This window comes from Fulmarus glacialis, unplaced genomic scaffold (assembly GCF_000690835.1).
Source record: "Fulmarus glacialis isolate BGI_N327 unplaced genomic scaffold, ASM69083v1 scaffold24908, whole genome shotgun sequence".
NCBI classification, from domain to species: Eukaryota; Metazoa; Chordata; class Aves; order Procellariiformes; family Procellariidae; genus Fulmarus; species Fulmarus glacialis.
The window spans coordinates 304-21,634 of NW_009229277.1; the positions used below are offsets into that span (position 1 = coordinate 304).

The 21,331-nt window shown below is 35.9% G+C and overlaps 1 protein-coding gene across 1 annotated transcript; it reads left to right on the top strand.

Moving 5' to 3' along the window:
- Nucleotides 1-212: 212 nt before the first annotated feature.
- Nucleotides 213-16,921, top strand: CUL5 (cullin 5; the record flags this gene model as incomplete). The annotated part of the gene is made up of 15 exons (XM_009583811.1): nt 213-354; nt 1,442-1,587; nt 1,664-1,744; nt 2,959-3,052; nt 6,414-6,544; nt 7,479-7,586; nt 8,182-8,246; nt 10,381-10,513; nt 11,038-11,169; nt 11,819-11,942; nt 12,700-12,875; nt 12,994-13,155; nt 13,858-13,976; nt 15,294-15,417; nt 16,217-16,921. Coding segments are annotated over 15 exons (1,932 nt in total), but the record flags the coding sequence as incomplete, so codon positions are not given.
- Between the last annotated feature and the right edge of the window lie 4,410 nt (nt 16,922-21,331).

Below are 21,331 nucleotides of genomic sequence, written 5' to 3' on the forward strand. Positions count from 1 at the left end.
CCAGTTACGTAAAGTAAGCTTAGAATGTAAGCTGAATATTATTTCTATAACAAGTTCAGAACAAGGTCAAGTTCTAAGGTAGTTGAACTGCTGTATATAACCTGAAAAGTATAAGTTGCTTGATTTCTGTTTCTGATCTCTTGTATTTTTCGCAAACTTAGGTCTGCGTCTACCTTTCTGACAGGATTTTTTTTTTTCTTCCTGATACACAGCTCATGCTAGATACGTGGAATGAATCCATATTTTCAAATATAAAAAATAGACTTCAGGATAGTGCAATGAAGCTAGTTCATGCTGAACGACTAGGAGAAGCTTTCGACTCTCAGCTTGTTATTGGAGTTCGAGAATCATATGGTATGTGTTGCACAGACCAATCTCTGTTGCCTCCTCACTTTAGTAAATGAATTTTCTTCATACAAAGTTGACAGTTATGGTGGTAGGGTTGGAATGATTATCTCAGCATTTTGTATTGATTTTGTTGTTGTTGTTGATATGTGATACCAATTAAATTCTGTTTAAAATCTTTAACTTCTAAGTGATTTAGCTACCCATCAGTTACTGCAAAATCAGTGTTTTCAAAGAGCAAACTACTTTTTGACCTTTTAGGGTTGCAGATATAACCTTATGTCTGTGCTCCTTTCCATACTGTTTCTGATTGTTCAGACAGTTTGAAGAAGAAATGCTGAACAGGCTGCGTCTAAGACTCCCAGTCTTTTTCTTTGCAAAACAGATTGGTGTGTCTGAAACTTCTTATGACATTTCACCATTGCCTGCCTCTTCTTCAAAGCTCTGCAGCCTGTTGAATTTAACTTGTGGCTAATGCTCTTTCAGATGGCTTTACAGATGTCCAATTCTAATTTTTTTTAAAAGCATATTCCATTTAAGGACTTTATTTATTTCTCTGTAACAGTTGAGAGGAAGGTGGAAGCTTTTTTCCAAATGGTGCAAAGCACTGCTGAATAGCAGAAAGCTCACTGTCTCCATTTTGTAAAACAGAAAAAGCCCAATGCAAAAAAAAAAAAGTCTAAAGTGAAGACATTGGAATTCTAAGAACAGTGTCTAGAAAAGCTGTTTGCTCAGTCAGGTGGAGAAGTTTTCACTTTATTAGGCATTATGTTGAGCTTTTTTTTTCCTTTTTTCTCTTTTTTTTTTTTTTTCTTTCCAATTTTGCAGTTGTATGTGTATTTCTGGTTACCATGTTTGAATGTCTAAAATGCTGGAGATAAGTACGCAGTTCTGTTCTTTCCAGTTCCTTATAGTTAATGTAACTGTTTTTGGAGCAGACTGGACAATTTTAGGGATCAGAGTGCATTTATAGGATACTTCAAATTGTTCAGTGCAACCTTTTAATACAAGACTCACTTTAATGAGAGAGATTTGCTTATTATTAGCCACATAAGTTTCCAAGACTTGAGAGTAAGTTTGGACTTTCTTTTTGCAGTTAACCTTTGTTCTAATCCTGAAGATAAGCTTCAGATATATCGGGATAACTTTGAAAAGGCATATTTGGATTCAACAGAGAGATTTTATAGAACACAGGCTCCTTCTTATTTACAACAAAATGGTGTACAGAATTATATGAAATATGTAAGTAAAAATTATGTTGTAACTTTGTTCTGGAAGTGTTAGTACTTAAAATGATTGCTGTTCTACTTTCGCACAGGCAGATGCTAAACTAAAAGAAGAAGAGAAAAGAGCACTACGATATTTAGAAACAAGGCGTGAATGTAACTCTGTAGAAGCAGTAAGTATGATGTGTAGAAAAATTGATGTATTTTATATTTATGTAGTATTATTACATTGCAGTTTTGATTTTTGTGTGTGTTACACTGTTATTTGGTAGCAGTAGGTTGATATGAAACTGTTGATTTTATGGTTTTTAATCATCCCATTATATTTTTTCTTGCAAAAATCTGTATTACTTTCCAGTCTGGCAATTTACAATTTCTATGGATGTTTTAATAGTAAATGTAAATCAAAAGTTCAGATTTGAAGGGCAGGTTTTTATTCAAATTGATTTTTATTCTTTCATTTTGAGTCAGGTATGGTTTTTTTTTCCTATGCTTAATGATGAGAATGATGTTTGAAAATAAGCTGTCCAATCTAGTAGGTGGAGGGTTTCTCAGTGCTCATTTAGAATACCTGAAAGAGTTATTGTTCATTGCAATCAAAGTGAGCAATAGAAAGTTCATTAAAACTGTTCTAGATTTCCTCTTAGGCTGAAATATGGCCATTTAATATAAAGGATGTTTTTTTCAGTTTTTCCTTCTTCCCCTTGACCAATATTTTACACAGTTCAGATTCTGGAGGAAGATTTAACTGCAATGAATAGTTCATAATTGTCTGTGTTGAAATTAGTTCAGGAAACAGATTATTTTAAATAAATGCCTTTTAAATCTGAATTTTCTGCAGTGGATCAAAATGTATTTTATGTCTTTTGTTAAGTTGTTAGTTGCTCATTTTGCACAGCTATAAATTGTAACCCGTATCAAAACCCATAACAAAAGAGAGATGGTCCTGATATGTACAAGCAGTTTCTGTTCTAGATCTAGCCATACTGTCTTGTTCAAGCCAACCAGCCTGGTCCAAATAGGGTATGCTGGAATGAGAACTATTCTTAGCTCTTGGATGTATACTTGGAAACTAAGTAGGGTAGTTGGTGTTCCAAAAGTGATGGCTCCCTTGAGAGAAAAGAGGCAACAGAAATATTAAGCTCATTACTGGTTTGGAAGAGAGTTTACCACATTTACTAACCTACACATTTTTAAGAAATATGGTTTCCTGTACAGATTTTATTCAAACTACACAAACTCTTATGAATCAGTGAATGAATTAATTATTTTATAGAGCACAGTTGTTGAGAACAGGCTAGATTTTGTGTCATGGCAAACTTGAGACAGATCAGACTTCGGTGTTCAGATGGCTAAATGAGCTAATTCTGTGTTTAATATATTTCAGCTAATGGAGTGCTGCGTCAATGCTCTGGTGACATCTTTTAAAGAGACTATTTTAGCTGAATGCCAAGGCATGATCAAACGAAATGAAACAGAAAGTAAGTGAAGCTTCAAGAATAGTGCAGGATGAACTCAGCATAAACTGCATAAAAATACATTTGTTTGTAGATATATCAAATTACTGTTCTTAATAGATGCTGGCAGTGTTTCATAGATAAAATATTACTGCATGTGGGCAATTTTATCCCACAAAAAATGACCATCATTGGTTAGTATTTTTTAATACTGCTTCTGAAATCTGGATGCACAATACCGTAATTTGAATGACTGGATAGCTCTCATCTTACTTGAAAGAAAAGAATATTGTGTGCTCTGTTTTCTTTATTTTTCGTACAACTTATTTTCGTTGTGTTGACCAACTCTGGTAAATGTTGCATGTGTCTTATTTTCTATTTGAATAGTTCAAATACAAACACTCCCCCTTCATTCCACCCCCACTTCCCCCTGGAAAAAAGTGAAGCATCTCTTTACAAAGTTGTTTTTCTGAAAAGTAGGGAGAAATTTTTCTTATTCTGATTATTAGTGCAAGACCAATAGGTCAATGAACAAAATTTCTGCAAGTTTTTCATCTGTTTTTATAGCCGGTATGTCACTGTGAGTATCAAATGTTAGCTCTGCATGCCTTTTTAAAGTTTTCAAAAGTTTTTTTAACTCTGCTGACATAAATTGAGAGGTTAGTATGATTCAGAAGCCTTGTGTTGGTCCTGTATGATAAACCAAAGTAGGTAAGTCATTAAAATGTCGCAATTCAAGTAGGGAATTTGAAAAAAGTAAAAGTTGAAATCACAGGTTAATTTTTTTTTTGAAGTCTCAATATCCTAAAGCCAAGGAATATTTACTAATGTCTATATGGAGTTTTCATTTCTATGCAAATGTGAAAACTGTTTTATGACTTAGAACAGTGTAGAAAACACTCACTTCTAAAGCTAGCATTTCAGAAAATATTTGACCTTGAAACGATGTCATACTGATCTGTTCATCTGCATGATGAACTGGCAGTTCAGCAGCATGATTTCTGGCAGTAGTCCAGAGCTAAATCTAGAAAGCCACCAGACTTCTTATGAGTATATATTACAGCCTTTGGGAGAATACAGGAGGCTTATTTAAATGCAGAGCTTCAGAAGGGTTCATCTATAGCATCCAAAGCATCTTTCATTAGAAACTTGTTGAAGTATTCACACAGTCCTCTTTCCTTGCGGCTGCCCTGTGATACTGCGTGGTTGCAAAATACTTCCATTTAGTATATAAGAACTCAAGATCTCTTTCAAATCTTTTTTTCCCCTCCCCCCCGCTAGACCTACCTATGCTGTTTAAAATGTTTTAATGAAGGATGCAGGTGCAGATGATTAAAAATTTATTTACAGACTGGAGCTATACATAGTAATATATACATCTGGTAGTATCCTCTGCTGTACTTTGCTTATGCATGTTTCTTTCTGATATTATTCGCCCCAAAGAATTTCATTATGTTTTCTTTATTAAACAGCATCTGACAAAAAAGGGCTGGGTTTTTTGGCTATAAGCTGGGCACTACTGTAAAATACTCTATTACATTAAGTACTTAATATTTACATGCTGTGCAAAGGAAGAAGGGCATAATGTTTTCTAACTAAAAACTATCAAAGATGTCATAACTTGCAAACGCTCTTCAGAATTGGCTTAGTGTGGTTTTGTTTGCTTGTAGTATTGGGGATCGGAGGCCTAAATTTTATTCTTGAAATACTTCATAACAGAAATAAAAAGTAAACTTGGCTTTTGTGAATATAAAATGAAAACAGTACTTGTTTAAGTGCCCCAAGAACTACGATAAGGATTTCTTTACCTTTCAGTGTCATAACATGTTCTGAGAGAAGTTCCAGTGAAATGTTCCTTTTGGTTTTGATTACTTTGAAATCTCTTTGAAGGATCTGGTTTTTTTGGGTTCCTACAGTTTTAGGGATGCACCTGAAGTCTTCCTTTGCCACCGTTTATTAGGAGAAACCACTGTATTTTTTTTTTCTTGAATTATTCATGCCATCACTAGTTTACAGACACAGCTGTAGAACTCTTTAATTTTGTTTCCTTTTTTTTGCCATCTCCTCCTCCCTCTCACCCTGTTTTAAAGTAAAATGAAAAGATCCAGTAAAAGTTGAATGAGCTTTTTGGACTTGCCCTATGTAAAACAGTGCTTCCATCACTTACAGTATATCTAAATTGCACTGAGAATACCTCTGACTCCATTTTTTTCTGGTTCCTGAAATCCCATCGTTTAGCCCATTGTGAGTTGTCTCTAGTAGCATTGCAAGTTCTTGTTGAAGGTTGTTGGTAGTTTCCATTCTTTAATTTGCATTGTTATGTTCTAAAAGGACTTTTTTCTTTTCTGCGCATTGCTTTTCTATTTGGTTCTGCAACAGTTGTTAGGATACAGAAGTTGATAACATATATTTCATCCTCAGTGGTGACAGGACCTTGGTGTTGCTGACAGAAGTATTGCGGAGAAGAAAACAAAGACAGGGCCTCTGGCTTTTGTCCCCTTTCATAGTAGATATAGCATTGAGGAACTAAGTGAATCTATCAATTTTTTTTCTATCAAAAAAAGAATCAGAGTCCACGACCAGTTTGTTCTACTTCATTAAACATAGTCCTTCGCTGTGTTTAGTTCAAATCTCTGTGGTGTCTCTAAAACAATCTGGTGGCCTTAATCCAGGTGTTCCTTTGTGGACAGCTTTGTCGAGATGATTATTGATGTTTCAGTACCCCCTTTTTTTTTTTTTTTTTTAGCAGTGTTGAAATACCTTCACAAAAAGTAGACAAATAAATGTATCAGTTCTTAAAGTTTTTGAAGTGGTAACTTTCAGAAAAACTAAATAAACTCTTTGGGAAGACAGAAAGGAAAAAACGCTGTTTACCTTAGTCAGTTTTGGTTACTTTGGAATTTGGCATGCTTTTAATTAAAACAAAACATTGTAGATGGTATTGGAAGATACACAAAGACAGCTCTGTTTGGCTTTAATTTTAAAAAAAAAAGTATCTTGAATCCATACAACTTCCTGCATAAACTCCTGTAGGCTTCCAACTGAAATTGGAATCCCATTTTTGCCAGGGATTTTAAGGCAGTTGTACTGAGAACCTGGACTTAATTGCCATTGACTTAGGGGGTTTTATTCAAGCTTGTGATACTATACACATAAGCAAGTGTTATGTTGCAGTAAATATCTCTTTTTGCCTTCAGAAGAATCTCTTTGTAGGACCAGAATTAGATCAGTATTCAAAACATCTATCCTTTTAAGGGATGAACTGGATTATCTGTTCTTTACATATTCAGTGTTCCATTGAGATATCCCTAGCAGAAATGCAGTATATTTGTTTTTTATACAGGTCTTTGACTGGTGGCGCTTTATCAGTATTTGTATCTTTCAGAGTTGCATTTAATGTTTTCACTGATGGATAAAGTTCCGAATGGCATAGAGCCTATGCTAAAAGACTTGGAAGAACATATTGTTAGTGCTGGACTTGCAGATATGGTAGCAGCTGCTGAAACTATTACTACTGTAAGTGTATTGTTTTTTAATAAAATAACAATGAAGAAACAACTTTGCAGAAGTTAAATACTCTCTAGTTGTGGAACAGGCTGCCCAGGGAAGTGGTTGAGTCACCGTCCCTGGAAGTATTTAAAAGACGTGTAGATGAGGCGCTTAGGGACATGGTTTAGTGGGCATGGTGGTGTTGGGTTAATGGTTGGACTTGATGATCTTAGAGGTCTTTTCCAACCTTAATGATTCTATGATTCTATGACATAGATGTGAATGGAAATAATTTTTGAAGATTTTATATTTAAACATCAAATTTCCACTGAAAGTTTTAAATGTCTTTAGAATAATTTTTTATTCATTACATTTTCAGTTGTAGATTTAAAACGTGAATCCAATTTGCTGTAAAGAAAAGGTTGTAAATTAAGTGCCTGGGATACTTATATGGTAGGATTGTGTTAGAATCTTAATTAAAAAGGCATAATCAATTTTTTCAGAATTCTAACTTTCTAATGAAATTTGAAATTTGCTTTCAATCTAAGAATGGTTGTTCAGTGTGGAAATTAAAACTTTTTTTCCCCACTGTTCTTTTTCAGCTTTTTATGATCTTTTTCTCTGGGTCTAGGAGGCCTGAGTATCTGCAGCAATTAGGATGTGCCTCTTACTGGTCCTTGAAAACTTTTTTTTTTAATTATAGAATATTTGAAAGTTATGTATTTTTAATCTCTCTGTGTGTATATATGTTTGTATATTGGAAATACTATCCTGAAAGTGTTGTGTTGAGGCTTACATGCTGTAGAGCTCTTCGGTGTAGAGAATAAAGATAAAATGCTCATTCATAGTATGCAGGCTTGAGGATACTACATTATTACGGATTAGGGAATTACATGTAAGCTCACACTGAATTCTATGGAGCCTTGGTTTTTTATTTGATTTTTTGTCTCTTTAACTTTAGGATTCTGAGAAATACGTAGAGCAATTGCTCACGCTATTTAATCGATTTAGTAAGTTGGTTAAAGAAGCTTTTCAAGATGATCCCAGATTTCTTACTGCAAGAGATAAGGTATGTTGTTTTCAGTTTAAGAATTGTTGTAATTCATATTATGATGTCTCTGAAATCTTTGTGCCCATTCACTGTTAAATCTAGAAGCTGCTCATACTGTAGTAAATACGCAGACTAAAATATTGATGAAACTTACTACCAACTGATTAGCTTTTAATTTGTGTTGTAGTCATGCATAAAGTTGCATTTGTGTTCGGTTTTGTAGTGTTGTAGAGCACATCAGAAGATGATCTTTGTGTTGAGCACCTTAATCTCTGATTCAGCAATATACTTATGTTTAGAATGTATTACATATTTAGGTGTAGTATCATAAAGATATGCAACCTGCTCCATGCAATCCCTTCCTAAGTTGTTGTTTAGAGGAAAGTAGTATGTTAATGGAAAAGAGGAAAATGCAAAACACCAGTTAATGGGAGATTGAGTCATAGGATTTGAACTCTCATATTGAAAATCAAATCTGCAAACTTTGGGCTAATAAAAAAAATCGGATTAATTTCATGTTACAGTAATCTAAAAAGAGAGATAAAACCTTTGTGATTCATATGTTAAAGAGAGGAATTGAGTGAAGCACTAATAATCCGTAATTATTTTTCAGGCGTACAAAGCAGTTGTGAATGATGCTACAATATTTAAACTTGAATTGCCATTGAAGCAAAAGGGGTAAGCCGCATAAAATTTATATGAATCAAGGTTTTTAAATTGTTAAAGATTGAGCTTCTCTTTTAAAATATCCCTTTGTGTTCTTTGCATTATGGAATTTCAGATTGCTTATCAACCTCTGGTAAGACACTCTTCACATGGCAGTGGATCAGTGAATAACAGCTTGTTTAAACTGAAATTTATTTGTAGTAATTGGGGATCTATTCTTTTATAGTAGAGTAGTGAGTCAATTTGTTAGCTGAATTTAATAATACCTTCCTGGGTTATTAATTCCAAAAACCTGAGTTGTATAACTCTGCTGTAACTTCAGTAAAAGTCCTGGGGAAAACTGAGGCAGTAATCTTTAAGGGAATAACTGTGGTTGATTAAGGTGTAACCATCCACAAGCTATTTACCACCTCCTCTTGTGCCAGCTGTGAGTGTGACCTGTCTGGGTGTTACATTTTTCTTTCAGTGCAGGATTAACCAGATTAGTTTAAACAATTTCCAGTAGATTAAGCAGACCTGTGTGACTCAAGAAGAAAAACCATGCTTACAGTAGCCACTCTACTAACTCAGCCAAGAGAAGGTAGCCGTCAGTTGATTGTTAACATTTAACATGTGATGTGCTACTTGAGTAGGAATCTGTATATATTTAGGTGGTTGGGATTGTTTATATATAATTTGTAGTCTGATTTACTATGGAAACAAAGCTTATGTAGCCAGCTTGCCTTTCCAATTACTTCTAGTTAGGGGTGGATGGGTATAAATATCTGTTTAGCATTCTGGTTTGTTTGGTTTTGGACTAATGGTAAGCCTGGACAGGGATTAGCCTTGCTGGTTTTATGTTGTTGGAGGAACACCTACACAAAAGACTGGATCCCTACTTCGTATAGATGTAGGCAAGGTAGAGGAGTTTTTTAGGTCTCTGCTAATGTTTTCATTTCCCCTGGGAGCATCCCAATCGGTACCTCATTCAAACTGTGTTTCACTCCTAAAGCTAAATCTGCCTAGTGATTTCTTAGAAACCACCATGATGGCGATGGTCTTCTGTTCAGCATTCTTCTTTACAAGCTCTTTCAAGTTGTCTACATATGCAGCCTGGTTTAAGTAAAATGAAACTTCATCCTGCTTAACTTGTGCCATTAAGTTCAGCCTAAGAACATGGGATTTGGTTCAATTTTTCATTGCTGTCAGGATCTTGAAGACTCCTGTTCAGAAATACCTGGGAACACATTGATTAAGTAAGGGTTCTGTCTTGTAATAACCAAAAGACTAGTGATCTGCTTTTACTCCAAATGGTCTTTAGGAGGGCAGAAGACACTAGCCTGCGAGCTGCTTCATGAATTAAAAAGGACAAGTTGTCTGAACAGAGTTTTAGCACTGTCTACACTAGTTGATGAGAAGGTGAGAGAATGAGCAAGAACACTGGATTCCTGAGCATCCCCATAGCTTCTTACCTGCTATCTTACTCGCTGCCTTTGTTTTGGGCCCTTGAGACTAGCAATCAATTTGGTGCCATCTGACTCTAGAAATAGGGTTTGGTCCTTGGCACTATTTTATTCACCAGTCTAGACACAGGTTCGGAATGCGACCTTGTGCTTGCATGCCTTTTGAAGAACCACAGTCTGTCTACTGTAGCATCTTCTTGTTCAATTTTAATCCGCTTTTAATTCCAAGCTGTTTATACCTGTTAAAAAATAATTTTAGCCTGTTACTATGCGATAGATGTGTCGGGTTTTGCAGTCTGTGAAATGCAGTGCGGGAGGCTGTTCTTGAGACTTTCATTAGAGCATACTGACAAGATGAGTGAAACGTTTCATGCAGCAGTTGTTAATTCTCTACTGGAATACTTATTGCCATGCAATATTTAGTTGTTTCAAACTGTAGTTTGAACGTAATCCTTCATTGTTAGAGTTCTAAAATTAAAAGCAGTTGGAATGATCAAGCTGTAGAAGCTGCCTGAAAATGTTTGGTAGTATTTATTCTTTCAAGAAGAAAAGTGAGTTATCCCTAATTTTCCATTAGTTTAACAAGGGTATGAATTCTTCACCAGGATCCTTGCCAAGGGGATCAGGAAAAGTTAACTGTGTGACTACTCCAGAATAGTAGGATTCTATACGGTTTGAAGATACGTTGTTCTTCTTTTATTTAGTGTTGGACTGAAAACACAGCCTGAATCCAAATGCCCTGAGCTTCTTGCTAATTACTGTGACATGTTGCTAAGAAAAACACCACTAAGCAAAAAACTAACCTCTGAAGAAATTGAAGCAAAGCTTAAAGAAGTGGTATGTTTTTGCTTTCTACTTCTCGATTATTCTGAAGAATGAATTTGTTTTATTTTCTTATGTGGGTCGAGGCCTTGATCTTCAAAAACAGTTATGCAAGGTGTAATAATAGGGAAAAGAGTTTATTATGTCAAGTGTGTGTATGTTTAAATCTTGTAAACCATGCAGTGTTTCATGTCTGTGTCAGTTCACAAAACTCGTATGCAAATTAATGCCTATATCAGACTATAATGTATTACAGTAACTAATGTTAGTCTAGAAAATAATACAGGAGACTCTTACATACCGGTGCCAATGTCTTTTCTGATTTAAGAGAAGATTCTTGATGGTTGACGAAGAAATTAAGGTGTGATATTATGAAAGATTCATAGCTGATGCCTGTGATAGTATTAACATGGTTGCTCTTAATGCAATGTAAAGTAGCCTTTTTCTACTTCATAGTCTAGAGTGGCATTAGATCAGCATTCAAAGACTTGTCTGATTGACAATGCAAATAAATATATTAAAATCTACTTTTTTGACAGCTTTTGGTACTTAAATATGTACAGAATAAAGATGTTTTCATGCGATATCACAAAGCTCACTTAACAAGACGCCTGATATTAGATATATCAGCTGATAGTGAAATTGAGGAGAATATGGTGGAATGGCTCAGAGTAAGTAGCCTGACATCTTTCTTTGTTTGGTTATGCCTCTTGCTTGTGGTATGTATTCCCACTCTTGAACTTAGATATCCTTCTTGCTTATGTGAGTTCTATCTTAAATTGCAGGCCACTCAGGACATCTTATACTTCAATTTTATTGCAATACTTTGTGCAAATAAAACAGTTTAGCTCTTTTCTAAGAGAAATGTTGATCCTAATAGTGGTAGTGATAGATTTTAAAATATTTCACATATGATTATCTGAAGGTTTCATATATTCCATATGCAAATGAGCAAAATGCAGTGTACTTGTTGTTTAGGTATGTAAATAATTTGAGATGTGTTCTAATTGTGAAATTTTATGTAGATTAGAATGTTATTTGCATGCCTTAAACATCCTTCAAATCTCAGAATTCATTGATTCCTTAATGCATGCACGTGTTCTTCAGCACTTGGATTTCTTTAAAAGAATCATCGTATGCCCTTAAGGGGTAACTATTTATGATCCATGCAAAAAACCTTTATATTGCATTGCGGATTAACTGTTATTGTAAAGTGATGATACCTGTGCTCTTCATTTTTTTGAGTTTATTATTTTAAAAATAAAGCTTTTTGTTCATAGTTGTCTGTGTCATGGTTTAGTTTTGTGTCTGTTTATACAGGAAGTAGGAATGCCAGCAGACTATGTAAACAAGCTGGCTAGAATGTTCCAGGATATCAAGGTGTCTGAAGACTTGAACCAGGCCTTCAAAGAAATGCACAAAAATAATAAACTTGCTTTACCAGGTATTGTTTTCAAATTATTTGCTGTTTTTCATTTCTCTTAGTGAAAAATAGTTCTGTTGAATCTTGAGTTAAAAATTGTATCAGCTGCAGGTTGAACGTAGTCTTCAGGGCATTGTTACCCCTAGATTGGAAGTGTCTGTAGACTCTACTCTCTCTTACAGTTGACACTGGAGCTTTATCGTTCTGTAAGTTATTGTGGGTTTTCATTATAAGCAATCTTGTAGATACAGACTCCTTACTCTTGTAGTTAAATTCCAAGCAGGGGCTTGAATCAGTATCAACCAGGTGAATGCCTTTACTACCCCCTTCTTTTATGCCCTCATCATTCTTCATGAGTGCTTCATGCTGTGCTTCTCCTTCACCTGCCAACAGGAGAGCTGGATGCACGCTATGAAGAGCTCAAATCACATTTCTGAGATTAAATTTCACTGATGAGAGAGACTGAGGAGCATCCAGGTTTAGACCTGTTGTTGCTGAAAACCCTTGAGTAGTGCTTACAAGCATCAGCTATAAAGCTGCATCAGGGCTTAAGGAGCTCTGCAGAGGCAAGCCAAAAAACCAGAAGTTTCAATCAGTGTTGCTGGCAGAAAGCCAGTGGTGCATAAATAGAGTACCTTAATGTTTAAATAGGTAGACACCCTACTACTTTCTGAAAATTCGGTCCTCCATAATTGTATTTCAAGTAGAAACAAAAAACGCATATTGTTTATTTATCTGCTATACCTGGAGATTCATATAATCCAATATTGTCTTACAGCTGACTCTGTGAATATTAAAATTTTAAATGCTGGCGCCTGGTCTCGAAGTTCTGAAAAGGTGTTTGTCTCACTGCCCACGGAATTAGAGGATCTCATCCCAGAAGTTGAAGAATTTTATAAAAAGAATCACAGTGGTAGAAAACTGCACTGGCACCACCTCATGTCCAATGGAATTGTAAGTGTATAGTTTTTGGTGTATCAATCTCAATGGCTGTACTTTCTGTGTATTCATAATAGTAAGAAAGCTTGTGATCCAGAAAGGTTTGTAAGTAAAATTGTCACTCTATTCACAGATAACATTTAAGAACGAGGTTGGCCAGTATGACTTGGAGGTGACAACATTTCAGCTAGCTGTGCTGTTTGCGTGGAACCAAAGACCCAGAGAGAAAATCAGCTTTGAAAATCTTAAACTGGCAACCGAACTCCCTGATGCAGAACTTAGGAGGACTTTATGGGTATTTCCCTTTCTCTTGAAACAGATTTCTTCTTGATTTTTGTACTCTGAAATATTGGATTAGTATTTTTAAAGCGCTGTCAGATAACACTTTGCAACTGAAATGCGAACGCCTTTCTTGCTAATGAATCAGTTGTAATGCTGGCTCTTTGCACTATTGTTGAGCACACACAGCCTTTTCATTAACACATTCTCTCTACCCAGTGTTATCTAACTTAAGCTTTTGGAAACAGCAATATCTTTTTGACCATACACTGCCTAAAGCACGCACTTATGATTGTGGTTTTTGGAGTGGGACTGGTCTAATTCTAGGAAATCAGTGGCACCTGATAATTACATGTTGCTTAAAAATAACTTCAGTGTTTGCTCTTATCAGATCTTTAATTATTAGCTCAAGAATAAAGAGAGAAATCACGTAAATCAGACTTAACACCACTTCTGTAGCTGTCAGTTCATGCATTTTACTACTTTGTATGATTTTACTTACACTAACCCATTTCAGAAGGAGACTTGGTAAACTGTGTCCCCCCTCTGGTTTTATTAGTGTCTTCGTGTTGCCCTCTAGCCGCTTCAAACAAGACTACATGGTTCCCTAACTACAGTCTGCACAGCAGTGAACTATATGTTCTTAAAAAGTAATTGTTTTCATTTAGAAAATCTGGTGTTTTATTTTCATTCTTCCCCCCCCCCCTTTTCTCTGTAGTCTCTTGTAGCATTTCCAAAGCTGAAACGTCAGGTTTTATTGTATGAACCTCAAGTCAATTCACCCAAAGACTTTACAGAAGGAACCCTCTTCTCGGTGAACCAGGAGTTCAGTTTAATGTAAGATGATGTTTGAAAAGTAAAATAACAATGTACTATTTTATAATTAAAGGAATTCACTTTAAGTTAACCTTCGTCCTTGAAAGTTTTCAAGATTCAGCTAGACACGTGCTTTGCTGCCCTATCCTTGCTTAGTTTTGGCAATAGTCATGCTTCAAGTAGGTGGTTGGACTAGGTGACCTCCAGCAGCCGCTTCAGACAAATGTTTCTATGATTCTGATTTCTGTGAAATTAAATTTCTTAAACACCTAGGGATGAGGTGCAAAATTGGAGGCTTTGCTATCTTCCTGTTACTAATGAGCCAATGAAATTTCATATAGGAAGAACAGCATGTAAGCAGAGCACTAGTGCTGTATTGATTATTATGCACACACAGAGTTTCAAAAGCAGAGTGATAAATTAAAAAAGGATGTGAAACTGCTTAATAATACGGTACACTGTCAAAAGCCAGGATTTTTGGTGTGGCTTTCACCAGAGAGGTGTGTCTTTATTTCAGTGAGAATTGCAGTGCTCTTTTACTGGTGCTTTGAAATCCTCCAGAGCATAAGATAGTATAAAAAGAGAGTATCTAAATGGTATATACTACATTCAGCATGTTTTACTTCGGTTTTTGCCTCTCTCTGTTATCAATGACCATGATTAGAACTGGCTCCTTGCTAGTAACCTCAGATTCTGGGCCTCATTCTCAGTAGCAGCTGGACATCTGAATCTGTGGAGAGAGAGGGAGGTGACGAATCTGCTTTCCTGGGGCTTCGTTTGTTGCCCAGGGCCATGATGTTTGTTCCTGTCATCAGGATCATGAGCTTTGGGAAGTTGTCAGAGGGCATGACAGAAGGGACAGGCTGTACAGAAAGTTTGTGGGTGACCACTGAAGAATGCCATCAGCTTTCTTTGTTACAATAGCTGTTATTTGTCCTTTTTTTATGCTAGACAGACATTTATTTTGATGGAAAATGAACTAGTCCAATTTCCTGAACTTTGTTGTAAAAACTTCCTCTAAACCCTAGTTTTATATAATTGAACTGAAATATATTTTTCTGAAATTCTATTCTTTAAAATAGTACTGGTAACTTTTCAACTTTGGACACTGTCAGTTTCAGCTGATGGATTTTTTGTAATGCTAGTATATTCAGGTTTTATTGTGCGGAGACGTTGGCATTGAGTTTTGATTTGTCAGCCAGCTATCTCACTGCTGCAATGCTAATAGCCTATAAAATATCTGATATGTGATGGTACTCCTTGCTGCTGTAATTTTACAGGTATTCCTTAGTTGAAAACATATTTTTTGCTTATTTTCATACAATACAACTTTTTCAGAAAAAACGCTAAAGTTCAGAAAAGGGGCAAGATAAATTTGATTGGTCGATTGCAACTTACTACAGAGAGAATGCGGGAAGAGGAAAATGAAGGAATAGTCCAGCTAAGAATATTACGAACCCAGGCAAGTAAACTGCCAGAAGAATATAAAATTACCCTATTTCTTTTGTTGTATTATCACTACTGCATGCTGTCCACATTTGGATGTTGATGTATGAAATGAATACTTTTGAATCCCATTGGAACTTACTTTTGCTATTTGGCTTATTCCATTGTGAATATAGGATTTTGCACGTGTGTTTGTGCACTTGTAGTTATTAGCCTCCTATTCGATGTACCAGGTCATTGTTTTTAAAGAGGACAATGCAGATACTAAGCAAGTGGTGAAGGCATAACTGTGTAGTGGTGGGTGGCAGCAGATGGTAAAGTTGACCGACTTGAGCCACCAATACGATCAAACAGTATTGTTGATCTTGAGATCTTTGCTCTGTGTGAAGAGAGTAGAGTAATCTCAGAGATGGGATCACGCTTTAGTAATAGCAGTATGACTTTTTGAGAGGCCTTCTCTTTAGAGGGAAAGTTTAAGAGTACACCTTAGATGTACAAACTGCAGCTTCTTGCTTTGTGGTTGGTTGTCCTTCAGTCAGGTACTCATGTTAAATCTTTGGAGCTGACAGTTCTAAAAAAACCTGAATTTTTGGGGGCATCAGAGATCGTTACCTACAATGGAATCTCAAAAATCCCAGATTTGACCTTCAGATTGCAGGTCTCTTCTATCAGTCAGATTAGATTCTAGGCCATGCACATTGTGAATTGTACCACCTGACTTAACATCTTGGCCATACTTCCAACAGAAGGATTAATGCCTGGTTGTATTTATGAAATCAGAATTTTTTTTTTTCCCCCCTCTTGTCCCCCACCAGGAGGCTATCATCCAAATAATGAAAATGCGGAAGAAAATTACTAATGCCCAGCTTCAGACTGAACTGGTAGAAATATTGAAAAACATGTTCTTGCCACAAAAGAAAATGATAAAAGAGCAAATTGAATGGCTTATAGAGCACAAATATATCAGAAGAGATGAGTCGGATATCAACACCTTCATATACATGGCATAATTTGAGGACTCTGCAGGATGCTGAGAACATAAATGGAAGGGTGCTTGGACAGACAGCTGCAACAGTTTGTGCTGCAGAAGGACTTGTTTTGACTTTCGTTACGTATTAAAATCCCTGCCTTACCTTACAGAGGACTATATTTTGCCAATCTCATTCAGCTAGCATGATGGCATTCCCTTCATGTTGCACACTTTTAACAGCATGCTGTTTTGTGGGAAACTTGCATTCATGAAGAGCCCATTGTGAACTTTTTAAAGTAGATTTGATTTACACCCACCAGGAAGAATACAGGTTTGGGTTTTTAGATGACCAGTACTTGCACAAGGAAAAAAAACTCAAATATTCATGCACTGAGGAACTGCTATTAGTTTTGTTTTGGGTTTGGTTTTTTTGGGGTTGGTTGTTTTTGGTTTTTTTTTTTCCTTAAATGCAACTAGGACTAGAAGTAGCACTTTCACTTTTGTGTTTTGGATCAACAGAGTAATGTACTGTCCACCTCTGATCCTTTTTACGTAATAACATTTGAAACACACAAACACATGCATCACAACTGATATCTATGTTACCGTTAAAACCTGTTGGCTAGAGCAGTGCTTCAATCTAGTAACTGGATTTTAATAATTGACACGTAAGTGATATAAAAGGAATTCCAAGTCATGGGTGATATTTTCCTTAAGCAAGCGATCATTGTTTTTAAATTGTTTGCTGTAAACAAGTGGATATACATTATTTGTTACCTTATTTGGACGGATGATGCTACAATCCTTTTTGAGAAGGTAAAGCTTTCTTGAATGATACTTCACTCTAAAAGCAGTTTTCATGGGTTATATTGAACAGAAATATTAAGTGTATTTCCTTGTACATTTAATATTTGTATTCCAAATATTTAAGTATGACTACATATATCTGAATGCATTAAAGAGTAATTGATGCACAACTCCCCCAGAAAGAAAATAACAGATCCCTGTACTAATTCCTCGTTGGTAACTTTATATATACGTGCGAGGTTAATCCAATTGGATTGGTTTGTTGCTTAGAAGTCAACATCTTTATATGAAAAACAAATCCTCTGCTTTTTATTTTTAAACTGGCAGGGTAGGAATACAATTCTAATGAAAATGGTAAAAAGCTAAGGAAAAATACCTTGTTTAGCGTACGCAGAGAGAGTGCCAAATACACATCAGGAATTTCAACTTTTTAATGTTACCTCTTCTGTTTTCAATCATCTTAAGTAGTCGTTTGGCACTGCCTGCCTCTCTGCTACTCTGAAATGTCCCAGCATGTACTGGACTGATAATATAGAATCACTGGAGCAGAGTGCCTGTCTTGGGACAAAAGGTAAGTTGCGCTTTACTCAGTTCTGTATGAATATTCTTCTATAAATCGCAAGTGTGCGAATTTTTTTTTTTTTAATTAACCAGTTCAAGTACAACATCTAAAGGTCTCATCTTCTTTGATGATTGAAAGGGGGAAGAGGATACAATTAACTTTAGTCAAAAAGGAAAACCTTCCAGTAAGTAAGAGGAGGAGTTTTCCTTTCACATGGTTGCAGTAAAGTATAAAGTAAGAGTGGTTTAAAAGCAAACTACAAGAATGGCTGTTTGCACCCTTAGACAGGCTGCATGCTCTGTTACTAATGTAAATGCCAATGTGACTGCCTGAGAACAGTGTGTACTTGAACATCTATTTGAGTAAGATATTTTTGGTAGTGAGGGGTTCATGAACAAGAGATGGAGAGAAATCGAGACCTGGCCAATTACAATTTATTGAAATCCCACAGCTTATGTTATATGCTTTTATTGATACTCAAAAGTAGATGCTGTTTAAAAATATTGCATCCTTTATGTTGGCCCCGTGGTGTTGCGATTCAGAATCAAAAGCAAGCGGTGCTCTGTGTAGCTAACCAGTAAAACTAATTGAACATTAGAAAACAAAATTCTAATAAAAAACTTTGTGCTGCAAGACTTTCAGTCTTTGTAACTTAGAAGTAATAAATGCTCACTTGGGATAATTGGGGGAAAAAATGACAGTCTGAGCACACTCTCTTCAATGTAAAAAATTCCAACCCTTAACCAGAGAAGAACAGGTGTGAAATTGTCATGCAGAAAGAGCTGCAAAGAGGGTAATGCTGATTTTGAAGCCATTTGAGAGAGTTGTTTAAGAGACAGCATCTCAGAACTGTTTAGGAGGCTGGAGTGTATGCAGAAAGCAACAGGTTGCTAAAAGCTGAGTAGCTGCATGTTCCCTCAACTAATGAATATAAAATAATACAACCTAAATGTTATCTATATATTTCTCTGCACCTGGGATGCAGAAATATAATTGGTAATGTGCCTATGACATGGTCATTTTTCTTTAAATATATACCGGAAATGGATGTCGGGTTTTTCTATTAAATCTGAGACTCACACCAGCAAATTTGTTCAAGATGCAGAATCACGTTTAGCATTCTTCATCAGGTCACTTTCACCAATATGCACTTAAAACTAGTATCACCTGGGGCACAGGGAGATACCTGGGGTAAACTGTTCTTTTGGGGAGGGTAGAGTTCAGATCTAAATGAAAATGAACTATTCTTCACTTGCAATATGGCAACAACGCACTTTTAAGGCTGCAATTTTTAGCTATGATTATATATGTCCAAAGACCTAGCTTAAAGAGGTGCTGCATCTGAAAAACATGTTGCCACACACACTGCCACGGTGAATAGCTATGGAATGAAATCTGGTGTAGAAGAGGGTGGAAAAAAATTACTCTTCATGGGTTTAATTAAGAAATACTGTTAAATCTTTCTCTGTCCCAACAACTTGATGAGGATCTCAGTTTCAATTCTGAAGTCTTCCATTTTCCTCTTTCCACAGTTGGTGTCCCTAGCTTCTATTTTTACTCATCAATCTATCATTTGTTATGACTGTAATGCTATTACATTTCCAAAAGACAATGTGACTTTCTCGTTTTCACCTTTTTAAACTTAATATAAATGTTCTGAATGTTCACATGTTGCATTTATTTGCATTGGGATGCCATTGTCCTGTAAAGTGCAAATTTTAAAAATACAATTGGCAAAAAGATTTGATAGTTTTACAGAAAGATTTGCTATCTTAAACTCAAACTGTTTTCTATTTTCATCTAAATGACTGGGATGCTATCTTTGTAATTCTTTGAGGTCATATTTGTGAAATAAACAATACATGAAAGCTTTCCTGTCATATACACTATATGTAGTCTGGAGTGTTGAGCAAACTTGAGTTCCTGAGTTGTAATATCTATCTACGTATGGTATTTACAATTTTGAATGTGTGCCACTACCAAGATAATAATGCTGTACAATTTTGAATGGTGGTAGTTTCTGTATGGCAGTCCAGCTGAACTATTTTGATGTACTGCTTAATTTTTGAATTTTATTTTTTAAGTTGTATAATTTATTTTCTTGCAAAATAAAAATGTAATATAAAAGACTACTCATTCAGCAAAGTATTTTGGTGTCTTCCCCTGCAAAATTTTTAAGTTGAATTCAGGTGCTGCTCCTGAAAAATACCGCTGTGTGAAATTTGCCTGATTCCAAGTCCCAAAGTCCGTTATGATCAGAGTACTAAAAACAAAAAAAAAGTGAAGACTTCCAGTTGTTTTCTTGTTATGGTTTTTCAAGTACTTAAGGTTCTATGTAGAGTTATTTAGTCTTCCAAAATTTAAATTTATCAAAGCCTGCCATGCCAGAAGTGGCTGGGGGTGCCTGACTTTCTGTTTATGGCATTTTTAAAAAGGGTTATGTCTCTGTGTAACTTACTGGGATGTGCTTGGATTGCTGAATGTTTTGGTTGATTTGTCTCTGAAATTACTTATAATGAGTGTCACTGAAAATTACTGGTGGTGTCACCAGATGGTTGGAACCTGCAGGTACCTGATCCTGCAGTAAACAAGCAGTGATGTGGGAACAGTCGATTGCCCCGAGTGCTTTTACTGTAATGGCTTTTTTTTCTCTGATTGTCATTGCCTTTTAATGTGAATCTCTTTTACATTTCAACTCCTTTTTTCTTTAAGTGCACCAGCTAACATCAGTGTTTTGTGCTTTCTGGTACATGCAAAGGTTAGGACTATTTGTATGGAATAAATAACTATTTTTGAGTGACTATTGAGTGTGCATGGCAATTTTCAAACTGGCAGTTCTTGCAGGCAGAACTTTGATAGCATGCTGCCATTATTTCCAAACTTTTTTTTCCTCTGTTAGGGCGAAGCTTAGTCTTTCACAACAATGGTTCTCCAGGTGGAGTTGCTCTCTATAAATAAGCCAGTTATCACAGGAGTTGCTGAGCTAAATCAACTCCTACCAGTTTAAATTGATTGCAGTTCAGGTAGAATCATTGACGGAAGTATGAAAGGCTCTAAACCTGCTTCATTCTTCTGATAAACTAAGAACTTAGCTAGCTTGCTTGCTTTCTTTGCTTTATGTGTAAACATCTCTCTCTAGGTGTAGGCATGGTGCCTCCATTTCATGCTTATTTATTCTAGTGATGGAGATCCACTATGTAACTTCAGTTGGATACTGTGCTCCAAGGCCTGCATGCGATCTGAAACACCTGTAGGGGAGAACGATTGGGGGCATGTAGGCTACTGCTTCGATCTGCTGATTTGGGGCACAATCAAAGCAAATCTCATCTCCCGAGCTAAGGAAGAGCAGCACAGTGTGGTTTTAATAGTCTAAAAGACTGAACACAGAAAATTAGCGACTTTGAAATTAGTGCGTTACAGTTGGTGAGAAGAGATGCTGAAAGAATTAAAGAAGGGAATGCATTATGGTTTTCTTTCTGTGTGCTGTTCCTGTTTCTAAGACCACAGTCTAATATTACGTATGTACAGCTCGGGATTTGCCATCTATTGCAGTTGGTGGTTACTACTGAAGACATTAAGGAAATTAGAACA